General features: G+C 39.0%; 1 protein-coding gene across 1 annotated transcript in view; it reads left to right on the top strand.

Moving 5' to 3' along the window:
* Window positions 1–23,102, top strand: part of CDK19 (cyclin dependent kinase 19) — a 128,031-nt gene extending 104,929 nt beyond the window's left edge. The window contains exons 7-13 of the mRNA XM_034060622.1: window positions 3,706–3,849; window positions 4,099–4,168; window positions 5,377–5,449; window positions 9,312–9,409; window positions 10,965–11,043; window positions 14,978–15,244; window positions 18,827–23,102. Of these exons, the coding sequence (XP_033916513.1) occupies window positions 3,706–3,849; window positions 4,099–4,168; window positions 5,377–5,449; window positions 9,312–9,409; window positions 10,965–11,043; window positions 14,978–15,244; window positions 18,827–18,958 (863 nt within the window). The 3' untranslated portion in view covers window positions 18,959–23,102. The remainder of the gene's footprint in view (window positions 1–3,705; window positions 3,850–4,098; window positions 4,169–5,376; window positions 5,450–9,311; window positions 9,410–10,964; window positions 11,044–14,977; window positions 15,245–18,826) is intronic.
* The last annotated feature ends 1,047 nt before the right edge of the window (window positions 23,103–24,149 follow it).

The following is a 24,149-nucleotide window of genomic DNA, read 5'->3' as shown; positions in this document are numbered from 1 at the left end:
TCCTGTCACTACAGTCCCTAATGAAGAGTCCCTCCCCAGCATCCCTGTAGGCCCCCTTCAGATACTGGAAGGCTGCTATGAGGTCTCCACGCAGCCTTCTCTTCTCCAGGCTGAACAGCCCCAACTTTCTCAGCATGTCTTCATACAGGAGGTGCTCCAGTCCCCTGATCATCCTCGTGGCCCTCCTCTGGACTTGTTCTAACAGTTCCATGTCCTTTTTATGTTGAGAACACCAGAACTGCACACAATACTCCAAGTGAGGTCTCATGACAGCAGAGTAGAGGGGCAGGATCACCTCCTTTGACCTGCTGGTCACACTCCTTTTGATGCAGCCCAGGATACAGTTGGCTTTCTGCGCTGCGAGTGCACACTGAAGCTGGCTCATGTTCATTTTCTCATTGACCAACACCCCCAAGTCCTTCTCTGTAGGGCTGCTCTGAATCTCTTCTCTGCCCAACTTGTTGCTGTGCCTGGGATTGCACTGTACTCATAAAATACTGCTTGTGTATTTTAAGCCTTGTCCATGTAAATGCCCACTTCTGAGGGACAGTATATTTTAGTTGGAATAGATATAATAATTTTGGGTTTGGGTTTTTTTTTTTGGGGGGGGGACAAAGATGGGGAGGAACGGTCACCATAAGCCAAAAACGCATTAAATGGCCCTGTATAGGGAAGTTGCTAGTTATTGACACATTTTTCCATACTTAGAGCTGAAGTTTGAATTTGGTTAACTAATATGAACAATGTAGGAAATAAATACCTATTAGAACTGCAGGTACTGATGGAGCTTTTAAACTTGCCAGATTTTAATGAGGTGTTCCTGCTAGAAGAATGCCACATGTGGTAAATAATCACTGTAAATAATGAATGTTATTTCAAATTTTAAAAAAAAAAGGACTAACCAAACATGACAGAAAATAATCAACTGTGAGAATGGTTTCAGTATGTGCCAAGGATGTGTTCAAGATCAGGTTGACCTGCTTGAGCTGCATAGCTATAAGGCCTTTTCCAGCTGTTCAGTCTTCACATACAGATGTTAGTTTCATTTTTTCTATATTAAGTATTCTGGGTTACTTTCGATAAGTTCTTTGAAGCTAAAAAGTATCTGGCAAGAAACCTAGCACTATCAACTGCTAGAAAATATAATGACTGATCAGAATTAAAGAAAATACACCACCAGCTTGGGCATTACCAGTGTTTATTCAGATCTAACATCCAGTTGGTACATTTTCTGTCTTTCTGAATTTTCTAAGGATTTAGAATGTGCTCTCTGTGTTAATCACAGAGCCAGGAAGCGGGAATGTGTTGCCACGGTGGTTCTGTTTTCTGGTGAACAAGGAATGAGTTTTGACGTTTGACATGTCACATCAGGGAGATTTTGCAGTTCCGCTTCACTGTCAACAAGAATACTAGGTTTTATTTTTGTCGTTGAAAAGGTCAGCCTGGATAGAGCAGTAATAGAATAATAAGCAGTGGCCCAGCCCCTCTCTCACTATGTGGTGGATGGTGAGCACTGCAGAAAGCAATGAAAACCAAGAGGTCTGCAAGTCTTTTGGCCTGTAGATAAACCAACTCCCAAAGGATTTGTTATCTATTATGAAAAAGACTGAATAGATACAATGTTAAATGAAGATGCTATTCTTCAAATAATAAGTAATTTCCATTCTGGAGCTGATAATTTATTCTGACTACCCAGGTAGGAATTGTGATTAATATGCTGCATTAGCGGCTTGAGCAGATCAAATCTTAAGAAGTAAATACCTTGTTTTCATGCAGATAAGGCTAATAAGAAAATCAAAGGAAGATAAAACCGTGGAAAAGTGATGTAATGCCCAGAACAAGTTATACCCTGTTGAAACTGTAAAGTCTGAACAAAATGTTATCAGACTTTTCTGTGAAGGAGGTAGGGAGAAAGGCTTGTAAATTGTGGTACACCAAGCTCCACACCTGAAACGTGATGGAAATGGAACTGATCTGTTTTAGCAGAGAGAGTATGATAGTAGTTTTGTTTTTTGTTCCCTACATAGGGAGAGCAGTGTTTTTTTTTAATTTCTTCAGGACACCATGTGTCTTTTGGGTGGCATTCATGGCTTGGCTTCAGAAGTGAAGATTTTAGGAAGGGCTTTAAACACGCTTAATTCAAGCACAGTGACCAAGGGGGAGTGGGATATGCAAATCTGGTTGGAAAAGGGTGCTTAGGCAATCAGGGAGTATCTGACCAGTACTGTCATTTCCTGAGTAATCTCAAGGTACCCGTGTGCTAGTCCGCCTGCATGCAAGGTTGGATTTGCAGCTTCCCATGCACCTTGTCACCTGCAGTTTTGACCCTCGCCTGTCCAGTGGCTCCTCAGCCAAGCACACATACCAGGGATGTAAACCTGCAGTTCCTCTCATACTGAGCAGGATTGCTATTGCAACAACACATCGTCAGTAGGGTAAAACTAACCCGTCTCACGACGGTCTAATCCCAGCTCACGTTCCCTGTTAGTGGGTGAGCAATGCAACACTTGGTGAATTCTGCTTCACAATGATAGGAAAAGCTGACATCAAAGGATCAAAAAGCGATGTTGCTATGAACGCTTGGGGGCCACAAGCCAGTTATCCCTGTGGTAACTTTTCTGACACCTCCTGCTTAAAACCCAAAAAGCCAGAAGGATCGTGAAGCCCCACCAGCAGGTAGTGTTTTGAGTCTCAAATTAGTTGCAACAAACGAGAGACTTGGTCTTCTCCAATAAACCAAATTCCATGTGTTCCATGTGTTCATCAATCTATGCTCATTACTCATCTGATCTCAATATCTTTTTTCAGAATCATCCCAGACATGTATTTGTCAATGTAGCAAATCCATATCTTTTCTGCTATTAACCTTCTCACTGAGAAATTCACACTTTCATTTTAAGATGCATAATAAAGCATTCAGGTCATACAGAACACTAAGATGAGTGTTGATAGTAGTAACTGTGACGAATACATGTAATCTAGAAATGTCTTCTGTAAAAGACATTAATGTTCTTGCCCACAGTAGATTTAATTTTGAAAAGTGTATTAATGAGAAATTAATGAAATAGAAGTTATTTTCTTTCATTAAAACATCAGTATATCACCCTGCTATTTTCTGTATGTACATGACATGTAAATGAGACAATTCCAGTGGGAGTCAGTTGTCAAGTAGGATTTTGTTTAAAATTTTTTTAAAGTTTGGCAATCATGCTTCTGTTCTTGATTAAATTAAAGATCTTGTTTCTCCATTTTAACTAGCTTGCATTATTTGGCTAAATGTATGAATCATTAGTCTTTTACTTTTTAGTACTTATTTGATTATCAATTATCTGTTTGGAAATGTTCTGAAATATGTGACAGAACTCTTTTTTCAGTGTATCTTTATAGGGGATCTGTAGTTTGGTTTTGATGGTCAGTTGAATGCCCTTTAAGCTGTGTATGTGTCTGCTGTAACTATGAATAGATTAAGTACTGCACTGGCAATGTACAACTTGAATCAGAATTTGGAGACTCTAATTTTGGCTGAAAAACTTACATCTCCAGATTTTACCCTTTTTATGTATTACATTGATGCATTATTTTAAAGTACTGTAATTACACTAAGAGGTATTTTATCTTACTGTGGTTATAGATGTTGAGAAATGAAACAAAAACCAGTGATGAAGTACAGTAAACCTGCATGAATTATTTTCCTTTTTTTCTTAGATATTTGGGCAATTGGCTGCATATTTGCTGAACTGTTGACTTCAGAACCCATATTTCACTGTCGTCAGGAGGACATCAAAACAAGTAATCCTTTTCATCATGATCAGCTAGATCGCATTTTCAGTGTAATGGGATTCCCTGCAGGTAATTTATTTTCATTAAAGTGTCAGATGTAATGCTACAGAGTTGATTTTTTTTGCTAAAGGAGATGACTAGTTGTTTATATAGGTATGAAGTTAAGCTGTCAGTTTGATGGATTTGGAAATGCTAGCAATTGTGGAACAGCAGTACTGGCCAACAGAGTCAAACAACTGCTGTAGTTATTCCTTCTAGTATATAACTTAATCTACACTTTCAGAGTTGTAAATGCTTCTTCTTTTCCCCCCACCAAAGATAAAGATTGGGAAGACATAAGGAAGATGCCAGAATACCCAACTCTTCAGAAAGATTTTAGGAGAACAACGTAAGTGATGATCATGCAACAACAGTTCAGTAAACGTAGCAGAAGATGGTAGAAATTGGCTCCTATCCTCAGTTTCTTGGAGGGAGGGGGCAGTTTTGGGGTTCTAAAGCTGTGACTGCTGTCCTGTTTGAATTAGCTGTTTTGCTTGAATGTTCTCTCCTTCAACTGCTTGTTAAAAACATTAGCTGAGTGGCCTCCTCATTTCTGTAGAAGGGGGTTTTCATAAGTGCCATTTAATCTATGGCAGGCGTAGACAAATGAGCTTGCTTAAACCACTTCTATTAGCTGTTAAGCATAACCTCATTCTTTTTGTGTGAGAAAAGATAGGGAAACAGCTCCCTGGTGCGTTTTTACCAGCTTTTTTTTACTGTGGAGACAATAAAGCAGTGGACAGAAAGTTCTAGAGAGAATAATGTGTTCAGTGGTTTATGATGCAAAGCCTTTTGCACTTTACAAAGAATTTTAACACTTTTAGTGTTCACTGGTGCTTTGGCTAAATTATTCAAGTGGTGGTAATAGATCAGAGGGTGTAAGGAGCAGCACAGACTCTGTTGTAAAGCAGAGGACATGGATTCAGGAGTTTTGGATTCTCTTTCCAGCTCTGCCGTGGATTCATTATACTGGCTTTAGATAAGATATGAAGCTTATCTGTGCACAAAACTTCTTTCTTTTGAAGATGACTGTAGATGATTTCTGGATTTGCAGATTAAAGACAAAACACAGGTCATACGTATCTGAGGCATTTTTCAGCTTGGAACTATAAGACTGTGTGGTTTGCTGCAGGTTGGGGTCAGGGAGAGAAAATGGTAAACAACTGCTTTGCCGGATTGCAGTTGGAAAGGACTTAATATAGCTTAGATGTGCACTGTTACAAACTGCTGTGCACTTTCTATGGTGGAAATGCTTTAGAAAACTAGAGTATAAACTTCAGCTTCAATTTCTCTGTTGTATGCCCATGTCAACAGTTTATCTGTATGCTATAGAAGTTGCATGTTCCGTGGAAATAATCTGTATACAGTTATTCCTGTTGTGAAAAGCACACTTTGTGTGCAACTGCTTGATAAATATCTGACATGTTTTCTGGTAGCAGTTCTTCTTACAGCTCATTTATTAAGGACCAGTAAATGTTTTTGTGATCATTTGATACAGTTCCAAATTCTTAATGCTATATTATTTCAGAAATGTCTTTGCTTAACTGTATTTTTCAGATATGCCAATAGTAGCCTCATAAAATACATGGAGAAACACAAAGTCAAGCCTGACAGCAAAGTTTTTCTTTTGGTAGGTACAAGTTTAAAATCACTGTGATTATAAGAATGAAATGCACTTCTGATGGTAATATCTGTGTCTGTTGTTCTATCTCATTCTAATGAACACTGATATTAAAGATATTTGTCACTAACTGGCAATTTTTGAGATGTGTTTTCTTCACATACACACACATGCTGAGGGTGTGCTTGAAGTGCTGTAATGAAGATCTGAAGTTCTTACCTAATTATGAGTTACAAGGCACTCGTGTACCCAGCCTTACCTTTATATCTGCTGTGCAAATAGGATAGTGTTATATCCCTTGATTCCATGTTGTGTGAAAGAAGGGAAGAGGAAAAGAGAAATTTAATTATTTCCTGTAGTAACTTTTTTTTTCTTTTGCCTTTTTTCTTTTTCTTCCCTCTGATAATAGTCCACCTCTGTTCTGTGGGTAATTCCAAACAACATCCATAAACATTTATTTGCTGGTTATCTAGTTGAGTCATTCATTGTAGGTGAACATAGAGTTGCTCTAATATAGCATCATTTTTAGATGCCTCTGTGATGACTTAGTGCTGTCTAAATTTAGAAATGAAGTTCAAAGTGACTTTGCTAGTGCTGTAAAAAGGGAGTCTTTGTAATGAGGCTGTTAGTGCAGCTTGAGTTCTAGTGGCCCGCTCTCAGTTATGGATTCACCATGGTAGTCTATTCTCTGGGTCCTGGTGAAGACTTGTTAGTAGCTGCTGGATGATGACACAAATAGCTGTGTAAACAGAATAGGTTTCTTCAGGTGGGTGGAAGGGAAGTGTTTACGTAAGAAGTGTGAGACTTCAAGAAAAAATAATTAATATTTCTCAAACTCAACTTACTGGACACACATTGGAATCATCTGGAGGAAGAGTCTGACTGGAATGATTATAACCGTAAAAGACGTTGTTAGCACCTGTATTTCCTCATTTTCCTACTCAAAGTGGAAGTCATCAGAAAGCCTGGTGAAAACCCAAAGAAGCAAATGGTTTGCTGTAAGCTTGTATGGCTAATTCATCAAGGCCATGAACACTAAGAGTAATTTTCAGTGGGTAAGCTACTTTTTCAGGGGAAATATTAACCAGATGTCTAAACAACACAAAACTAACCATATTTTGCCACCCTGTAGCATATTATATATGTTTATGTATGTAAACAAAGGAACTTTTCATGATGGAGAAGTGGTGAGGCAAAGTTATTATAGAGTGACTGAACAAATAGATAGGTGTCTACCTGTGAATTCCCCAGTACAATTGTGAGAATGAGAACTGATTCCAAAAGGATAAGGGCTCTTTCTGAAGATCATGAAGAATACTCAGTTCACTTAGCAAGGTAGTTCTCTTAGTTAAATTTTTCTCGCTGTTCATAAATGGGGGTGAATAAGGGTGGTTTTAGTGATCAGCCATGTACATGGAGCCTGGTTTTAAATAGGTCAGTCTCACAGAGCTCTCCGTAAGAATGCTCAGGAACATGGACAGTTTTCTTGGTATCTCATTGCTGCACTGAGGAGGTCCATGTAGCTGTACAAAGTCCTTAGACTTTGTGCTAATGGATACAGAAAGTGTGACACATAGAGAAAACAGGGCATCGAGTAGACCAGTGCAGGATAGCAAGTGATTCTTCACAAAGGAGAATACTGACATTGAATGGTGATATCTACATGAAGGGCAGAATGTTTCCCATCCAGAAGAGGCATCTGTTCTTGCTGTCCTGGAAAAGTTATTTATATATGTCATATCGGGCCAGTAGAATCGGAGAGCAAGCAATCTTGAGAGCTGCTGAGAAGTATGAGGCTGTTGATGAAGTCCAGTCTCACAAGCTTTCTGTATTGTGTTAGCAGCAAATTATGTCCAGACATATTTATTCACTTACCTAGGAGCAACAGAAGCTACAGAAAACCAGACTTTGTCAAAGCAAGTTGGCTCACATTAGCCTCACTGATGGGCAGGATATCTCGTTTGGAGTGGTATCATGTGTTGCATCATCTGGAATGGGCAAATAGTTTATATTCTTGGGTATGGAGGGGAATTACTTAAGGAGATGAGCAGACTATTAAAAAGTGTAAGATAACTTTAGGTCTTCTCCTATGGTACTTTAGCCTTATATTTGAATGATGAAGAATACAGGTCATGTTTGGAGGCAGGTTGTGATACAGTGTTACATGGCAGAAAATTGGAGATTTCTCTTGAATAGTATTGCAGCAACCAGTTCTGAGGTAGGAGTCCAGGGGGCAGAGGCTGATCTCCTGTGCTCTTGTGTCAATGATGACAGCTGGTACAGAAGATCAGGAGTGGACTTACATAGAATATGTTTGTCTTTGGGGTCATTGTGGAGGAACTGGGGAGAAGAAATCTGTGTCATCTGTAATGGTGTCACAAGCCACTAAAACTGTCAAATTTTGCTGTAGGGAGGGATGGTGATTTGGTATAAAGGTACTGAATACCAAAACTGTTGTCTGTATTAACTGCATCATTTGAGGTCACTGTGTAGAGAGCAAACAGCACATTAGAAGTTGAATTTGTTAAGATACACAGGAAAAGTAGGGCTAAGGGTTATCTGATAATACAGAGTGCAGTAAATAAATGTACCATGAAAACTCCTGATGTCTGCAATGCACAAATATCTTGAGGTGTATTTCTGCACAAGCAGCCAGAATCAATTCAGGAGTTGGTTGCAAATGAACTGGTAGGTGGAGACAGCCAAAATGGCTCTTTGTTGTGTTGTCGGTCTGTTGAGATCCATAGCCCACAAAATAAGGGAATAAGGAGGGATGGAAAGAAAGTGGCAAAAGTACAGAGAATTTTAAGATGTAGTCTACAAGGTAGGGTTAACTACAACTGTTCAGAAAGGAAATACAGGGAATCATCTTATTGATGAGGATGAATATTTTTACTGAGGTTGTTTACTGTACCATGTATATAGAATTGTTATCAGATTTTTTATTCCTTGGACAGAAAGCCCCAAACACCAGTCTAAAATTCACATTCTTTTGCTGAATATCCAGGAAATTTATGTTGGAGGCCTGGAAGATAGAGTTTGAGCTAAGATGCACTTTGCAGAAAGAATTTTATTTTCATTGTTGATATGAATTAAGGATACTGTATGATGTAATTTGAGCCTCAGATTTCTTTACTGTGACTTTATCAATGTGATACATAAGTACCTACTTAAAATAGCATGTTATCCCTATGATTCCTGGTTTAAGCTACTAATGTATTGTAATTGTTTTATAGCCTCTTGCAGTCAATAGCATTCCAGCTAATAAATTTATTATTGCTTTCTTCCTAGCAAGGAAGAAAGGTTACTAGGAAGAGTCTGCTCCTCCTCTTTCTCATTTCAGTACCAATTAGAGGGGGACTGCGAGCTGTGTGAGTGGCAGAGAGCTCTGACTCTGGAATGTTGCCAATATGAGAAATGAAGATTTATTGTTTCTGTCCCTAAAGCGATATGGAGAGTCCTGGTCATGTTCAGTCTCTTCTGACACTTTTTTCCTGTTGTGTCAGCAGTACAGAACAGTATAAAAACTATACATGTGCCACAACAAAGCACCATTATTTAGAAATAATGCTTTATGAGCCTGTAATAGCTGAATTTAGTGTCTCTTTAGCAAGGTGGTTCAGCCTTAGCAATTAATATTGCCTGATAGACCTAACTGTATGTCTTACCTGATAAGTCCTTCACAGCCATCATGCTTTGATGGATGCTCATTCTAATTCTTGAGAACTTCACTGAACAAGCAATGATAATTTGGGCTTGTCTGCACAAGCTACAAATAATACAACAATCCACAATCCAAGACATGTAAGTCATAGTTTGAAAAATGATACTTTGATAAGCTCTTTGCTATTTTTAATGTTTTGCTTTGCAGCTTCAGAAGCTTCTTACTATGGACCCTACAAAGAGAATTACCTCAGAGCAGGCTTTGCAGGACCCCTACTTTCAAGAGGATCCTCTGCCTACATCAGAGTATGTGTTCCTTCTTCTGTGCTCTTCAGGGGTGTCTTTTTTCTGCTAAATGCTAATCCTTGAAACAAGATGACAGCTGAAAAATTCAGATATCTACCTATATCCCCAAGAAGTAGTAGCTCAGGCATGCTCAGTAGAAATTATTACAGTAGTACTGAAGTGTCTGTAGGTACTGCTGCCAGAACCAAATGGTCGTGGACAGTGACCCAGTACCTCATTAATGTTGTAATTCTGAAGGTACTGCCAAAGGCAGTGTGACAATATTCTTGCAGTATTTAGAGAATCCGTCTGTGCCCTGTTCTGTTCTGCCTTGTGCAGCCTCACAGAGCCCTGTTCTGCATTGGCTGGTTTCATTACATGTCTCCGTAGGACTAGGACAGTTCTCTGACCTGCAAACCTTTCCCATGCCCTCTTGCACATGCTAATAATACGAGGAGAGAAAAGTAAAGAGATCAATGACTGCCTAAACTGATACAGGTCCCTTGTTTAGAAGGCTTGAGAGTGCAGATTTTGTATATCTATATATTTTATTGTCATGAGATATGAAAATTATATATTCAGTTCCTGCTGGCAGACTTCCCTCTTCCAATTTCTCTTCTCAGTTTTCAGAAGCATGATGGTTGGTAGCATTACGATCTGTAGGGCTGAATGGAGGGAGATTTCCACCTTTGCTTTCACTGCTTCCTCAGCTAGCAGGCAAAAGAGGGAACAGCCACTGGAGTGCAAAAGGAGTGTAGCTGAGATTAGTTGTTGTCAGGGTTGGTTTTCTTTTCTTTCTTTTTCTGTTTGGATAAGCCGAACACTGTATAGCAGCTAGATATGTTTACACACTTTATAAAATCATGTCACACTGATTGTATTCTGAATGCTGGCACAGAAATCTAAGAAACTGATACTGGTCAAGATCGACCAGTAATTTTCTATTTAGTGTTTGTATGATACTGTCCTATGTAGAGCTGTAGCTCCCCATGGATTACAAGATAACATTATGATAAAGTCTCGCCATAAACATGAAGAAAGGAATGCTCCAAATCTCACTAGCCAGCTGTATTTAGAAGCTAACTTTTTTTCTCTGAACAAGACCTGAGAAGCTAATTGAAAGTAACTCTGCAGTTGTGATTGGCAAATATATTTAAGCCTGCTGTAAGCCAAGGCAGGCTTATAAGACATTAATACTTTTTGAATCAGGCCTTTTATTCAGTGAGCCATGCATGTTCCAACTAGGTGTTATGGAACCTCTGACACTGTGTTTGTTCATTTTGCCATCTGGATCAACAAGTGGTCATTCTGGCATTTGGGCATGCTCAACCATGCCATGATTTCTAAATTATGACCTTGTGCCAACAGCAAAGAAAGAGATCCGACTTTATGATCAGCACCTAGTTGCTAGTATCTGCTGTTGTCTTGGGTGATCACACTGCCACTTAGGGAAACAGGACTCATGAAATGCATGAAATTAAATTGTGTTATATTTACTTGTTTTTAATACAGTGTTAAGTAAATGTATGTCATATGTATATATTTGTGGAAGTGTTTAATGTTTACTGTGTTTCAGTGTATTTGCTGGCTGTCAGATTCCATATCCTAAAAGAGAATTCCTCAACGAAGATGAACCTGAAGAGAAAGGGGATAAGGTATAATAGTTTAATTTTTTCTCCCTTTAAGTACGCAATAACAAAGAATCATGGTGCTGCCAAATGAAAACTAATGAAATGTGAGGAGTTAACCAAAACCATGTTTTCCAGGCAAGGCTCTCTCAAAACTGCTTTCCAGACAGATTATCAGGTGGTTTTGGAGTGTCTCAGGCAGTATCACCGGCACAGTTTGCCCTGACCTGTGGGGAATGAACTGGATGGGTTGTTTGGTTAGCAGTAGCCTGCTTTCAGCTACCATCATTCCAAGAGGAACTTGCTACCTCCTCCTGCATTACATGGTGAAAATATATTGTGATCATACGAAAAGAATGGCATTTCCAGTGGATGACTGGCATACATCCAGCCATTTGAAAGCTGATGGCTGTCAGGGTCTCAAGTAAATAGTGGCAGCCTGCTTCTGGCACTACATCAGAACATTTCATCCATCTGCAGTTTCCTGGTCATGTTTTAAGGGCCCTCAGACAAAGGAGTAATAAGGAGCATGAATTGTTCTGGTAACAACAGTCTGCACTGATTCCTGTCTTTTTCATAGCCCCAAAGACATGGGCAAGAACTTGTTTGTGTGCATAGTAAAATTTGGCATGTTTGCAGCATAATCTGACCTGCTTAGTGCATGTAGCTCAGCTGTGCTACGTGACTGCAGTGATTGCCCCATCATGCTGTGAAGCCTGGACAATGGTGCTGTAGTGCATGAAGCAGCTTGCTATTTTCACGTGTACAGTAGTGTACATTAAGACACCACCAGTAGTGTATAGCTAGCAAAATGTAAAGGAAACAGCCTTAAATGGTAATTATCTGAGGAGTACATGAGAAGGACTGTTAATCTTTTGGAGAAACCATCTGACTACATGCATCTTCTGTTTTTAGATTTTTCTGTGTAACATGAGACGCTAGCTGAATTTAGAAGTATGCCTATCACAATACATTTCAGACAGCAGATTTTGGTTTCAGAACAGGCATTTTAGATTTTTCTGTACTGAGAAAAAATGGTAACATCCTGGATTTTTGTATCTAGATAGTTGGGGTGTTTTGCTTTTGTGGTTTTTTTTTTTGAAAAAAAATAAAAAGAGGAAACAGACACCTAAGCAAAAATAAAGAAGTTGATTTGATTGTAAATTAGTTACTAGCTTTATTTCAGCTCAGCTTCAAAACAAAAACCAATCTTATGAATTGAAATTACTCTGCCTTCTGTTGAGTCAGTGTATTTAAAAGTAGTTATCTGCCTTTTTCCTGGGAGTGTTGGGGGGAAACAATGACATATTTATATTCAAAACAGCCATTGTATAAATGGTCTTTGGAATTGCTGGGGACAGTCATGTATTATACACACTCCAAATTAAACTTCTGTGAAACCTTTTAGGCAATACAAGTCACACATTACTCATTGAATGTGTTCCTACAGTGTCGAAAATGTACAGGTAAAGGATATCCTGAAAGTTGGATTGGTGCCATGTTCTGTTTCTTTATGATGTTGCAAGTGAAAGGATTTAAATTTCTTTTTAGTAGTGTTAGTTTCTAGTTTGTTTTTAAAACCATAAATACCTGCATAGTCCTTTGGAAATCTACAGATGTTATCCGTGTTTGCTTATTTGGAACTTGCATCTGAACTGAATAATCTTTAATGTAAGCATCTGTACTTTGAAATGGTTAATCTTTAGTTAGAAAAGCTAAAATGAGTGTTTGTAAAACAACCTCAAATTGTGTTAGGCAAGTTTCCGCTGGGTTCCTTTGGAGGTAGGACTGGAATTTCATTTTTGTAATTTTTACCTGTGAGTTGACACACACAGTATTATGTTGCTAACTGTAGACCTTTTACTAGTTTATTTATTTAGGGACCACTGTGAACTAGACTGACCTGAGGACAATGTTTTTGCTGGCATAAGCTGGTTTTGTACACTAAGGAGGTGCAGCTAGAACCCTACCAGAGCCTGCAAAGTAGATCCCAGTCTTTACCCAGGCAGTAGCAGCAGTTGCTGCACAGAAGAGCAAACTCAGAGTAGTCAGGTAAATTTTGTGCTAATATCCAAAGTGCAAAACATAGGACCTACGACAAACTCTTGCCTTTAACTATGAAAGTTCCTGCAATATTTGTTTACATGTAACAAAACTGCATTTTTCAGCTCTCACAGTAGCAACCACTTCATTTGCATCCAAACAGCCCTATGAAAGCACAAGTTTTGGAATTCTAGCACAAATAGTGCCTTAGTTGTTTGTGTAAAGTGAAGTTCAAACCGTTATGAAAAGATAAATTGCTTCTTAACATTTTTGTTTACAAGCTAACTTCATTAACTTTTAATATTACTGAAGTTTAGATCTCCTGGGAAACAAAATCTGACTGATATGGGATTTGAGGACTGTAAGCAGGAGGATACATTATTTGTTTTGCTAAATGTGAAACGGCACAAGTAAGCCACCTGTGCGTCCTTGAAGATCCTTTGTAATCCTAAATGAATACATCATTACAAATTTCATCTGATTGTATCTTGGGAGACTATTGTGATGCATGGCATAGATACAAATCTTTTATGTCATTTATCTGAAGTAACTAAATGTCTTTTGGTGATCAGGGGCATTCGGAATTTTCTGCTGGTGGCAACTGGTTGTCATCATTTCTGAGAAACTAATAAAGTGAGGCTTTTGTAAAAGGATGCCATGCTAAAGCTTTGATAATTACATAATATATTCTAGGGAAAAAAAGACTATCCTAAAATATTCCCTAGAGGGTATCGGGGGGAGGGTAGTTTCTAATTCGAGCCATGACAATTGTTGTTTTTTTTCCATGATGAACAGGTGACATACCTCACATTTGGAGAGGAATTGCTTTCCTCTGCAATTATCTTATGTGCTTTAGTGCTCTGATGGGGGAGCCATCCCTGGTGTTTGAAAGCAGACAAATGGGTGGTCTTTCCTTGTAACTGTCTAACCATGGAGGGCAGAGTTGCACCCTGCTGTTTTTCTGACCTTCCCTCCAGTTCCCTAATACTCTTTTTAGTCTGTAGCCCTCTGAAGCCTGAAGAATACAATGTCTTTGGCTCTTGTGTTTTCCTTCTTAACTTTTTTCTCCCCTTTGTGGCCCTTTTCTCTTTGTCTCTCTTCCTGTTAGGTCCCAATGTCATCTTAATTGCCTGGCTTCCCTTCCCTTGCCAAATTCTTCCTTCAGCTCTTTCCTCCTCTTATGTCTTCAGCTGTTTGTGTCTCTGGTCAATTTTCACTTTTCTGCTATTTCAGTAAGATTTTCTGATCCTGTACATAGTGGATGTACATGCTGGACCGTGTTCCTAGTATACCACTCTTGCAAGGTACCTAAAAGCACAGTAGAGCAAAACAGTAACAAAACCTGTTTCTGGTTCTACTACAGAATTTCCTCACAATCTGGAAGCAATTAGGTAATTTCTCTGGTCTCAATTTGCTTACCTTTCTGGCAGTAAAGCTGCAACCTCCATCGTGTTATTGTAACCCGTCATTTGTGAAAGTTTGAAAAGCGGGTTTGATTCTGAGTGAACAAGGCTGTTGAAACACTTAGAATAATTTATTGTGGTTCACCACATGTGCCACTGAGCACTAGTGAAATTTTGGGGGCTTTGATTCAGTTCATTAGGCAATTACTGCTTTATAAATTGTTTCTTCCATCCTCCTCTTTGAGTGCTTGGCTAGCTGTAGGAGGCACTAGTCTATCCTTCCGGTTTTACTCTAGCTTGCTTTGTTAAAAATACAAAATGACCACGAATGGGATACCCCACAAAGTGTGTGTGAGTGTACTGAGGACACATTCCCCCTGACATGCAGACTTGCTGTGTTTTCCCATTGAGCAAGCAGGCCTGCCTCCTTCTCCACTGGCACAGGGGCTGGCAACTCCATAAGGCTCCTAAACTAGCGCAGAGCAAGTGATGGTCTGTGTTGCTTCTTCCCCTAGAATCAACAGCAGCAGAATCAACATCAGCAGCAAACAGCACCTCAGCAGCAGCCGCAGGCAGCGCCGCAGCAACCACAACCACAGCAGCAGAACAGCACCCAGACCAATGGGACAGCCGGGGCCACTGGTGCAGGAGGAGGGGGAGCAGGTGCAGGGCTCCAGCACAGCCAGGACTCCAGCCTCAACCAGGTGCCTCCCAACAAGAAACCACGCATAGGGCCTTCAGGCACTAACTCAGGCGGGCCTGTCATGCCTTCAGATTATCAGGTACCTCTGGAGTTTTGCTGCTTCTGATACTGTACGGCCAAAATGTTGTTTTCTGCCTTCCCCACTGTAAGCATAAATCACGTTTTAATGAATGTCCCATGTAACTTCAGCAAGTGTGCTGTGATATATTGGACAAAAATGTGGGCCTAAAGCTTTAAAGTTAAAAGGTTATGTTCTGTGGTTAGTAATTTCCAATAGAATGCCAGTACGAGTTGTATTTGCTGCACCCTGTGAAGTGTCAAGTATTAGTCCTCTCCAGGAAAGCACTTCAGCATATGACTAATTTTATGTTCAGGAGTAATCTTGCTGAAGCTAGTGGAACTATTTAATGCATGTAAGTGCTGCATGAGATCAAGTTTAAGATACTTTTCTCTCTGCAGTATTAAATTCTATGTGAATAGCAGACCAAAGTTAGAACCAGGCTCTCACATTTGATTCCTCCTTCATTTTATCTGGTATAATCACATGTATGGAGTGGTTCTGCAGTTTGTTCTACAATCTTGCTAAGTCTACTTCTGATGTTAAAGAAAAAGAGCATGTTAGCGCAGGAATGACGTTTTGGTTCATCAGTATGATTCATGCTGAAATAGGGCAGAAAGACAAGTATTGTTCCTAATGTGACCAAAGTTGAATAGTTTTCATGTTTTCCAGTACAGTAGCATTCATGAGTAAAAGCATGAAATATTTTTGAATTTGCATATTTGTGTTTGCTTACTGGAATTGTGTTTTCCAGTGAAAAAGTGACTTACACTAAATACAGAAAGCATTGAACTTACCATGATCTTCAATACTTGAGTTTGTACTTGCTGGGATAGTAATGAGTTGAAAACAGAGTAAGAAAAATTTAGATATTAAGGGTAACTTCTAAAAGATGTTAGGGATTTTGTTTGCCACTGGCCTTCAAGAGGGTCCCACCATGAAGAATAGTCTTGTCAGGCAGCTTTAAACTTAAAAATAAGTAGCTTTTTGAAAAAAAAACTAGCTCTGGAGTTGCCTTGCCTGAAGTTGCCTCCAGAGCTCCACAGACAATTGATTTCTCAGTGCCAGACATTTTTCTCCCATTTCTGTCTTACTCTTTTAATTACAAATGATCATGAAGGCGTTGAGGGCAGTTTAAGGGTAAGGACAACTAGGTTTCTTTTTTGAAGAGTTCCAGACAGGCTTGAGGTCTGAACAGATCGCTACAGCTGTCTGACTATGAAGTATTTATGGCTGGCCTGGTTTGGTCTGTATTTTGAGGACTGGTGGGCTGCATTTGATAATACCCATTATAGAATCCTTATACAGCTCTCTGAATTGTTGGCAAACTTCCCCCTTATAAGTTGTTAGCAGTCTAAATATCCTGTAGGGTTGGTTTTTTTTTGTGATAGTTCGATTATTATTTTTTACCCCATGGCTCTTTCCTTCAAAAGCTTAACAGCACAGGCATCAAAATGATGAGCTGTATGTTTCCTGTATGTCACTCGCTAACTTGTATGGTGTGATTATCCATTTTTACACTTGCGTTTGGCTATCTGCCCTTAAATTCTAGTTGACTGTCTTCTGTTCCAGAAAGGAATGTCTGCAATTTGTCCAAGTCTGACTTTGTTAAAAACAAATTCTCTTCTGTGAACAAAAATAAGCATGGGCAAGTTAATACATTCTTGTTGTCTTATGGCAGTGATTTTATTCCATTATTCCTTATTGAGAAGTATGAAGAAGATTCTGTTTGAGTTTCATTCAGCTTGTGATTTAAAGTCTCCACTGAAATTTTTTGTAGTTCACCAACTTCAGTGCATGTTGCTTCCACAAATTCTGTGTTGAATTTTACTGAGCATTCCTTATGTGACCTTGGGTGTTCTGCTCAGCTCACCATGCTAATGTTTTTCATCCAGAACTAGTTCCTAATAAAATCATAGAACTTATTACAATTCTTTTTCTTTTATGTTAGAAGTTGCAGAACTTTGAGAATTTTGAGAGAAATTTCAGTATTCCAGGTTTCAGATACTGTTGATCCAATCATACAGGGCAAGCATAATTTGGTTATTAACAGCATACATGCTGCTGGAAGACATCTCTTGCAAAGCCAGTGTGCTGAGCTGTTATCTCCCAAACTGACCTTTTCAAACAAGTGAAGTTACTCCATACAACTATTAGTTATATTAATATCATATTCCTACATTACACAGAACACAGAAAAAGTAATGTGATCTTTTTCAGGTTTAGTATGTTTTACAAGTTGCGTAAAAGTAAAGATATGAAGTTATGTATAGAAACAACGGGCAGAAGCTTTACACTGCCTGAACTTTAGGTTCCTGCTCTTCATCATCCAGCTGAAAAGTTGTCAGGAGGCTTTCACAGCTCTCTTGGTTGGGATCTAACGGTTAAATGAGATCACTTACTGAGGTGTTGCTTTCGCTGAGTAGATTCTTAGTCGGCAGAGGATGTGGTGTTCTTACAGGCCCACTGTCTCCATGGAATTTCCTTTCAGAACTCAAACTTCTCCAGAGGCTTTCTGTAACTCATAATCCTGATATTTAATCAGAATGTAGGTTCTTAACACTTTTCCTAGATCATTGCTGTTGGCCACAGTCTTGCTGATGAACCTTGGAAACTGCCAAGAGCAACCATTAACTAGACAGTGAACAGACCTCTACTGAATGACTGCCTGACCCTTCACTTAACTTGGCTAGAAGCAAATTGTTTGCTGATTGCAAATAGTTTTGAGGTTTTTTTGTAAACTCTCTTGTGGATTGGGGTGGGGTATACCTTGCTGGAGAGTCTCCTATCCATCGAGCAGTACTTCTCAGGCAAAGTGATTTTGCAACTTGCGTTAGTTTGTAGCTTCACATTATTGCAGCTCATTATTAATTCTGGACAGGGAATAATGGGTATGGTAATAAAAGGCAAATTCCTCAGACTATAAGCAGCAAATGACCCATGAATTTGGCTTGCTGAGATTGTGGTCCACCCAAACAGTGAAGGGGGAAAAAAAAGGCATTCAGGAAAATTAATGTTAGGTTTTTGCACATATACACACCCGTCTTTAAGCAGTTGTCCTTGCTTCTAGTAGTTACGGCAGCAGATTGAAAGACTCACCTAAAATTATTTATTCTATCCCACTGGACATTTTTCATTTAGATAAATTGAGTAGCTCTTATGTCATGGTTGTCTTTCTCTCAGGAACAGAATAAACTGTTACTCTATAATGTTTCATATTGCCTATCTCAAAAAGGGCACTTGTGGCCTTGGCAGTTTGGTTTTCCACTTATAATGATAGATGTGAATTTAAGCAACACCTGATTTCTGAGACGGAGTCTGCTCTCTCTTGTGTCTTGTGTATTTTTCCTTCAAAAAATCGGTATGTACATACTGTACTTCTAGGTGTCCGCCAGTGACCTTGTGTATTTTGAGTGCTGTGCTAAGGCTGATTGCAGATCAGATTGATTACTTGTTTTATAGGACCTTAAATAGTAACAGTGTTTAGTCAGCTTCTCCAACAGTCACATTTTAATGAGCTTCAGGGAGGTTAAAAGTTTCCTGAGTTGCATAGTCCTAACAGGCTGGTTTTCATTCCCATGTTCCCGTTTTATTTTCCTGCAGCACTCCAGCTCACGCCTGAGTTACCAAAGCAACATTCAGGGATCTTCTCAGTCCCAGAGTACAATGGGCTATTCCACATCGTCTCAGCAGAGCTCCCAGTATCACCAATCTCATCAGTCTCATAGGTACTGAGAGGGCTGACTCAAAGGAAAGGACTAAAAGCCAGAAGACTCCAGCAATATGAAGTTCATAACAATGAGAAGAACCAAAAATACAAACTTATGATGCAGAATTAAATTCACAATGACAAAAGGAAAACTTCACTCACTGAAGACTCTCCCCATAGCCCCCCATCCCTTTATTGCCATAAAAGAGATTCTCGTGAAGTTTTCCTTCCTCCCTGCCCTTGCATGTGCTCCATTGTGGTTACTCTAACGAACTCTTCTGATCTGAACCCAGCACTTAACTTCTTTAACCTTTGGAATTTTGAAGGATTCCTGGTGCACCTTCCTTATGCTGTAGTGATTGCCATAAATCTGTCTTTTCAATCTCTTTGATGGGATTTTAAAGTTTTAAAATCTTGAACTCCCAGGCTTTCAAGCTTGTATATAGTTAGTTTTATACTAGGCAAACCAGTTTAGCTATACAGGTATATTGCACCTTTTTAAAGCACTATGTTATTTTCACAGGATATTACTGTTTTGCTCATGGATGTCAAGAACAGCAAGATTTTACTGTTCCAGAGTATTTTACTATTCTGTTTTTATTAGTCTAGTTTTCAGGCGAGGTCTTAAAAATAGAAAATTTAAAAAAGAAATAAAATTTAAAAAAGAAAAGAACAAAAAAAGTAAAAAACCCACCCAAGTCTCTGCAGCGGCAGATAGGCTTCATGCTACTGGACTGAACGCCAAACAGAAGATTACTGATATTTCTTAACTCATTCACATTGAATTCTTGAAATCACAGTGATCATGCTCTGACTAGTTTTAAACTAAGCGTTATTTTAAATGAAACCAGGACAGTCACATGAAAAGGAGATGCTTTCAGGATCTGTTGGAACAGAAGAATGGAATGTCTTCCCAGGCTGGACACCAAAATAGTCAGGAAAAGGTATTTACTGCCCTCAAGTCTCAGTAGGAATGTGGATGATGGTCTTGTTTTTCTGTTAAGCAGCTGATTAATGTACATGAGAGTTCTATAAATTTTGCCTTCTTTCACATTCCTGAGCCAGTTTTCTAAATGTAAAGGTGACAGAAATACTAAGACTTGAGAAAACAAATGCATTTAATAATTTTATGTTAGAATTAATAATTCAGAGAAATTATTGTGCAGTTTGAAAAGCATGTTGAAAATTATTCCTTTTTCATGTTTATAATGCATATTCTGTGTCCCTCATATTGCTGTGATTAACCCAGATTAGTTACACCAGATGCGCTTGATTGCACTGAAATGTTTCTTTTTCCCTAGAGCAAACATGTTTTGATTGTGCCTAAGGATTGTAAGTGGATGGGTAGCTGGCAGAAAATCCCCAGTAATTAAGCAAGAGTCCAGAAGCATAATCGGAGGATTATTGTCCAACTTCTGAAACCACAGTTACTCGGGGAGACACAACATGTAATTTGGGACCACTTCATTTTTCTTTCAGCCTTCAGAAATAAGACTGGCTCTTGTTACAGAAAAACTGGAAAAATGCTTTTAGAAAGCTACTAGCAATGTAACATCAGTGAACTTCTATAACTAGTGTCCAGAGAAGAGGTGAAGTGAGTAGAGTTCATCTGTAAATGGTTAATGTTACAGCCTTTTGTGCTGCAGTGTTCTCATCTGTATTGTATCCATACAAAAAAATGGTATATACACATACACATTCACACTCAAGTTGTGATCAGACCTAGCAAGATGGGTAAATCTGTTTGCTCTGAGGAGAATGTTTTTCATTGCAGCTAGACATGTACATGTTTCTACTGGATTTAATCTCCCAGTTGCTTTTAGTGCTCCATTCCGCCTCAAACAGGTGTTGTTTTCATACTTCTTGTGAGCAGTTAGTTGGCTTACCTTGGCTCTCTCTACCACAATGTGGTTTTGACAAACCCAGCTTCTCTGGAAAAGCAACCAAAACTTGTTTTTGTCATCAGCTGGGTAAGAAGGTGGTGAAAATGAAATTAAGCAACTTGAAGGAAAAAAATATTTCAGGGGAAAAATAATCTCCCAAAAGGTACTTTCAGTGTGTAACCTTTGAACTGCTACATATTATACATACCCTAGTAGCCTGTTTGAAAGAACTGATTTTAATTGTTCCTTTATTTCAATGAGCCTGGGGTTACATTCTTTCCTTAAGTGGGGTATCTCACCTCTTACTGAGCTTAGGATGAGTACCTTTTAGCTAATGGATATTTGGGCAGTACCATAAAGTAACATATATTTGTATTTCTGTGACTTGAATGTCACATTTCTGGAAATGAACCTTTGGCAGAGTAATTTTTGTCCCCTCCTGTTCTTTTCACCCTTCTGTTCTCTGAAAATCTTTTGTCTTCCCCATTACAGTTACCTAACAATTCTTCACTCTACTGCATCTGATCATCAAAATTCATATAATGTCAGGAGGTGGCAAGGGGAAGTGTTACCATACAGTTAATTAAGGTGGGCTTTTGTGCCAATAAGGCAAAATCATGGTGTGGATTAATCTGCATATATGTAGAGTGTGAAACTTCACAGCAATGTAAGGTACTTTAATTGAGTGAGCTTCCAGCTTCTAGAATGACTGCCATGACCTCTCTCTAAGCTGAACTGACGTTTCTGCCTTGGTTTGATAGATGACCACACGCCATTCCTCTCTAGCTTTTGTGTGCACGCATGAAGCCGAGCTGACTTCCTCTGTTGCCTTCAAACTCACAACTGGGAGGAGAGCGTATAAAAGCAAAAGTGTTTTCTGCAAACCTTAAGCTGTGTGCACTCTTCTAGTTGCTTCCTGGTGGTGAAATAGTTCGCCTGTCCTTGTGAGCTTTACATGTATTGCTGCGGTGGGTGGCAGTTGTAGCAGAAGAAGCCTTGCTTTCCAGGGATCATCCCGCGAGGTAAAAATGCTCCGCTTTCAGAAGTGAATCATGCAGTGTGTCATGGGAAGCCAGGACCACATCATTTTTATGTTCTTTTCTACCTGTGCAGTTTCATTAGTACTCATAGCTCTGTCTCTGCCCATAACTTTACACCCTGACCAAAGTGTTTCACACCAGTACCAAGAGAGGCGGGTGACACCGGCAGAGCTGTCTTCTCCATCCTGGTCGCCTGGTGGGAGAGCAGCGCTGAGTACAGCTTTTCCCATCATGGCTCAGAAGAAACAAATGCGTGGAAAATGAACGGGATGAGCAGCCTGGTCCGCATTGGTGGAGTTTTTATGTAGCACAAACTGCACAATGAAGGAAAAATATAGGGAAAGCTGCGAGTCCTGCACTGTATCTGTGACACTGTATCTGGGGAGGGGGAGGGAAGAGCATTCATAGCGGAAGGGGTGGCGGGAAGCTAGAAGTGTTCAAATATGTATAATATTTTATATAAGCATAATAAGCTTAGTCCCCCTTCATAATCTTCAGGAATGGTACTTTAACACCATTAAGCAAAGAATTGTTTTAGGATTAAATAAATGTATTGTACATAAGGCCATACATAATCTTCTAAAAATGTCGCTGGACAGGAGCGATGTGTATTACTATATGAAAAAAAAAAGTCCTTAATGCACTGTTATCTCCTAAATATTTAGTAGTAAATTAATACTATTTAATTTTTTTAAAAATTTGTCTTGTGTAGACACTAAAAAGTATTACACAAAATCTGGACAGAACGTGTCCTTTTTAACAGCAATTTAAAGAACTTTTTATATATGTAAGGTAGTAACTTTTCCAATTGTTCTAGTTGTATTTTCCCATGTTTACTATTTGTGGAAGTGTGCCTGTCTCTCTTCAGTTTTTTTTTTTTCTAATAATTTCGTGCACGCATCTTTCATTTTTGTAGTTTTCATTAGAAATTATTGTGTATGTGCCTCATGCTGCCACAAAATTTTGCCGCTGTAGATCTGTGGTGACCACATTTGGCAGTGCCTGTGCCAATGGGCTAGAAAAACCACAAAGCAAAATACTTGTTTCTCATTCTGGAGTTGAGAGTTTACTGCTTTTAAGTTGTCCTGATGTCACTCTTGAAATGACTGTTAAAACTAAACTATGAGTTCATTGCATTTATTTTATATTATTGGTTGTAATGAAATGGAATTGACTTTGCTTCAGTGTGAATTTTTTTGATAAAATAATATACATTTGTAATAATAATAATAAAAAGTTCAATCAAATAAGCGTGCTGAAGTTTCTGTAAACATTGGCTTTGGACTACCAAGAGGGAAAATATAGCCCACAAAATTGCAGTTGTAATTATATTCAGGATGTTTATGATATCATACACCACACAAAACAAAGCTTGCAAAACCTCAGATGAAATTGCAGCTTTTAAAATGCCCACAAGGATATTCATGGGTATGTGTCTATCAAAATAGAATGAAGCCCTATGGAAAACAGAATCGATGGAGTGGTTGTCTTAGTTTTTGCCCTCTGCTTAAAAGTATCCTGCCATGCCATGCTAATGGCACTTGTTGAGATTCATTATTACTTGTGTGATGATCCTATAGATGGGTCTTCTGAAAAAAAAACAAAAACCAAGCTGTTACTGCATGCTAAAGCTAAATGCCCTCTTACCTTTTCCTCATGTGGGAACCTGGAAGATTTCAAGTATTTCAGGTGACAACATGGAAAGCACGGGCTGGAGCATATTGGTAGGTTTTCAAAGTGGGGTTTCATGTGCTTTGCTAGTCTGTGTTTCTGTTTCATCTAGCTGTTGTTTCACAGATGGATGGGTGATAGGATAGAATGGGTAGGTAACTTCTTCCAGAAATTCTAGTTGTCTTCTCCATAACAGTTACACAGGTAAGAATGATTGGGGTTTACTTATACTACCAATCCTGTTAAGAAAGATGTTTGATTTCTGATGTACCTTTTGCACAAGAGTGGGAACAGAAGTAGCCTTTAGCGAAAAAAGCTTAGTCTGCATCTCTGACACCTCATGGATAAAGAACTGTTGCTTCAGCCTCAGCGTAACTGAGCACCCCCCAGCTCTATAATCCTCATAGTTCCCTTTCTGCGTCTGTTATCCTGTTTATTGTGCTTATTCAGCAGCTTTGACTTGGATGTCTTTCCTAAAACCTATGTTGGCTCTGTCCCAGTCTTTGTTCTACAGCATCTCTCACTGATTTTTCTACCTATTCATGCAATTTACAGTCTAATCCAGCCGCATCATACTGATCTGAATTATGGTGTAATTTCTTTTTCTGTCCTTGACAGCTACA

Source organism: Melopsittacus undulatus, chromosome 3 (assembly GCF_012275295.1).
Source record: "Melopsittacus undulatus isolate bMelUnd1 chromosome 3, bMelUnd1.mat.Z, whole genome shotgun sequence".
Classification (NCBI taxonomy): Eukaryota; Metazoa; Chordata; class Aves; order Psittaciformes; family Psittaculidae; genus Melopsittacus; species Melopsittacus undulatus.
The sequence above is the reverse complement of the archived record's forward strand: the minus strand, read 5'-3'. Positions and strand labels throughout refer to the sequence as shown.